The sequence below is a fragment of the Chelonoidis abingdonii genome, chromosome 1 (genome assembly GCF_003597395.2).
Source record: "Chelonoidis abingdonii isolate Lonesome George chromosome 1, CheloAbing_2.0, whole genome shotgun sequence".
Taxonomy (NCBI): domain Eukaryota; kingdom Metazoa; phylum Chordata; order Testudines; family Testudinidae; genus Chelonoidis; species Chelonoidis abingdonii.
In genome coordinates, this window is record NC_133769.1 from 99394294 (window position 1) to 99396636 (window position 2343).

Sequence of the window (2343 nt, forward strand, 5' to 3'; positions counted from 1 at the left end):
CATTTCATCTTGTCGAACGGAGTTCTGTTAGCACTGAATCCTCTCCCCATATAGCGATCAGATCAAGTACCTCTTGTTCGGTCCATGACGGTGCTCTTTTTCGATTCTCAGGAGACTGCATTGTTACCTGTGCTGATGAGCTCTGCGTGGTCACCTGTGCTGATCAGAGCTCCACGCTGGCCAAACGGGAAATTGAATTCAAAAGTTCACGGGGCTTTTCCTGTTTACCTGGCCAGTGCCTCTGAGTTCTGATTGCTGTTCAGAGCGGTCAGTGGTGCACTGTGGGATACCTCCCGGAGGCCAATAACGTTGCTTTCCGTCCACACTAACACTATTCCAAAGTAGTAATATCGATTTTAGGGTTACTCCTCTCGTTTTGTAGGAGTACAGAAATCGATTTAAAGAGCCCTTTAAATCGATTTAAAGAGCAGTGTAGTGTGGATGGGTGTAGCGTTAAATCGATTTAACGGCGTAGTGTAGACCAGGCCTTTAGCACCCTTGCTCCTTTGATCCTAACCATGAAGATCCCCTATTCTAATCCTAACTTCTCTGATATAAAGCTCTACCAGTATGCCCCAATCCTGACTGTAAATGTCCTGTGCTATTCCAGTCCTGAGCCCCCCATCCCTGCTACAGCTCTACCAATTCATCTCAGTCTTAACTTATGCGTCCCCTATTGTTGTTCTCATATGTCCTTTAGCAAAGAAAAAACAAAGCAGACAATATTTTTTCTTTTACGTTTCAAACTACGGAGTCCACGCCAACCTATGCAGATGTGATCCGACAAAGTTTTAATCATATTCGCCATCTGGACAATGCCTTCAAAAGAGTCCACCAGAGACACTGTAGAGAAATGAAGGATTTTGACCAGCAACAGTGGAAGGAGAAGCAAGAATTCCTCAGGTACAAAAATGAATGTAGTTTCATTCTACCATATTCTGTGATGATCTGAACCCAACTGGTGATATCCTTGTCTGCCACCGGCGAAACCTGTTACCTAACATTGCTTCCAGAGACACGGGGGCATGAGGAAATATGGGGATGGCTTTGTGTAGCTAGTTATTCCAGGGGAATACAGAGATGCAGTGTGGTGTTTTTCTGATATTGCTTGAGGTGGAATCTTTGAGCCAATGCTCATCCAAAGGAATTTAAGGATATAGTGTGTTTTGGAAGGGAGATCATGAATTTTGGTGAGGGTAACAGGGTGATTAAGAAAGTGAGTTTGGAAGTGGTGTGGAATGCAGAGCTTTCAGTGTTTATGGATTTGGGGATACAGGGGTTAGCTAATGTCAATTCCAAAGTGGTGAAGAAATCCACTCCTAAACTTTCTTCGATTGCGCTGGGTGATTTAAGAAATCTTTTCTATCCTTAATACTTTAATACCTTTGAACAGTTTATATTGCTTTTCTTTCTCTCTCTCTCTCTCTCTCTCTCTCTCCCTGGCCTCCTCACTCCACAGAAAAGAGAAGCAATTGCTGTCAGAGAAAGGAGAAATGAAGAAGCTGAACCAATTGCTGACCCCTCGCCTGGATGTACTCTTCAGTTCTGATGAGACTTCAAGTCTGCAGAAGTGTCTTCATCCAGAAACAACCATAAATCAAACAGCACCCTGAGCAACCCAGAATTCATGATTCCCACAACATACATTGACATAAATGTCCATTCAGACCTTCATATGCATCTTAACCGTATATTTTGGGCAGCCCACCCCAAAGCTTTCTCCACCAATTAGGAACAGAGAAACCTGAAAAAATGTGAAGAATCAGTTCACAGATGTACTCTGAGTTTAAAAGTTTGATTTCTAACCTCATTGATCTGTAAAACTGGGCTGGAAAAATCTTATAACATTGCAAGAATGGAAGTAATATGAGAATGAACAGTCACCTGAATATTTTTTTTAATAGTTTTATAGTTTGGTTCTTTGCCAAAAATTTGAGTTGTTCCTTGTTTTATCTAAACTGGCTTGGTCCCAGGCTGAAAGGCACTGTAGTTCAGACTCAGTACATCCCCTTGCCAACAATATACAGTAATGGAGCTGTGCTGGCCAGCTGCAGACCCACCCAGACAGGAGCTCTCTGTGCTGGTGAAACCTGCAATGAATCCAGCCCTGTGTCTCAGTTTTCCATTGTATTAAATAGGAATATTTTATCCGGGGCTGCTCGGGCGGGGAGGGGGGGTTAAGTGGGGCAATTTGCCCTGGGCTCCGCAGGGGCCCCCACGAGAATGGCTGAGGCTCCCTCCCTGGCCTGACCCCCCCTCCACCCCTCTCCCAGAGCCTCAGTGCATCCAGGAGCATCCCTGGACAGTGCTGCAGCATGGCTCCGACAAGGCCTGAGCCCCTCC

At 44.9% G+C, this 2343-nt stretch overlaps 1 protein-coding gene across 4 annotated transcripts in view; it reads left to right on the forward strand.

Moving 5' to 3' along the window:
* The window catches only part of FAM227A (family with sequence similarity 227 member A), a 58583-nt gene extending 56694 nt beyond the window's left edge, over window positions 1–1889 (forward strand). For all 4 annotated transcript variants that reach the window (XM_075068279.1, XM_075068280.1, XM_075068281.1 and 1 more), the window contains 2 exons: window positions 701–903; window positions 1460–1889. In XM_075068279.1, coding sequence (XP_074924380.1) covers window positions 701–903; window positions 1460–1613 — 357 coding nt within the window. In that variant the 3' untranslated portion in view covers window positions 1614–1889. The remainder of the gene's footprint in view (window positions 1–700; window positions 904–1459) is intronic.
* The last annotated feature ends 454 nt before the right edge of the window (window positions 1890–2343 follow it).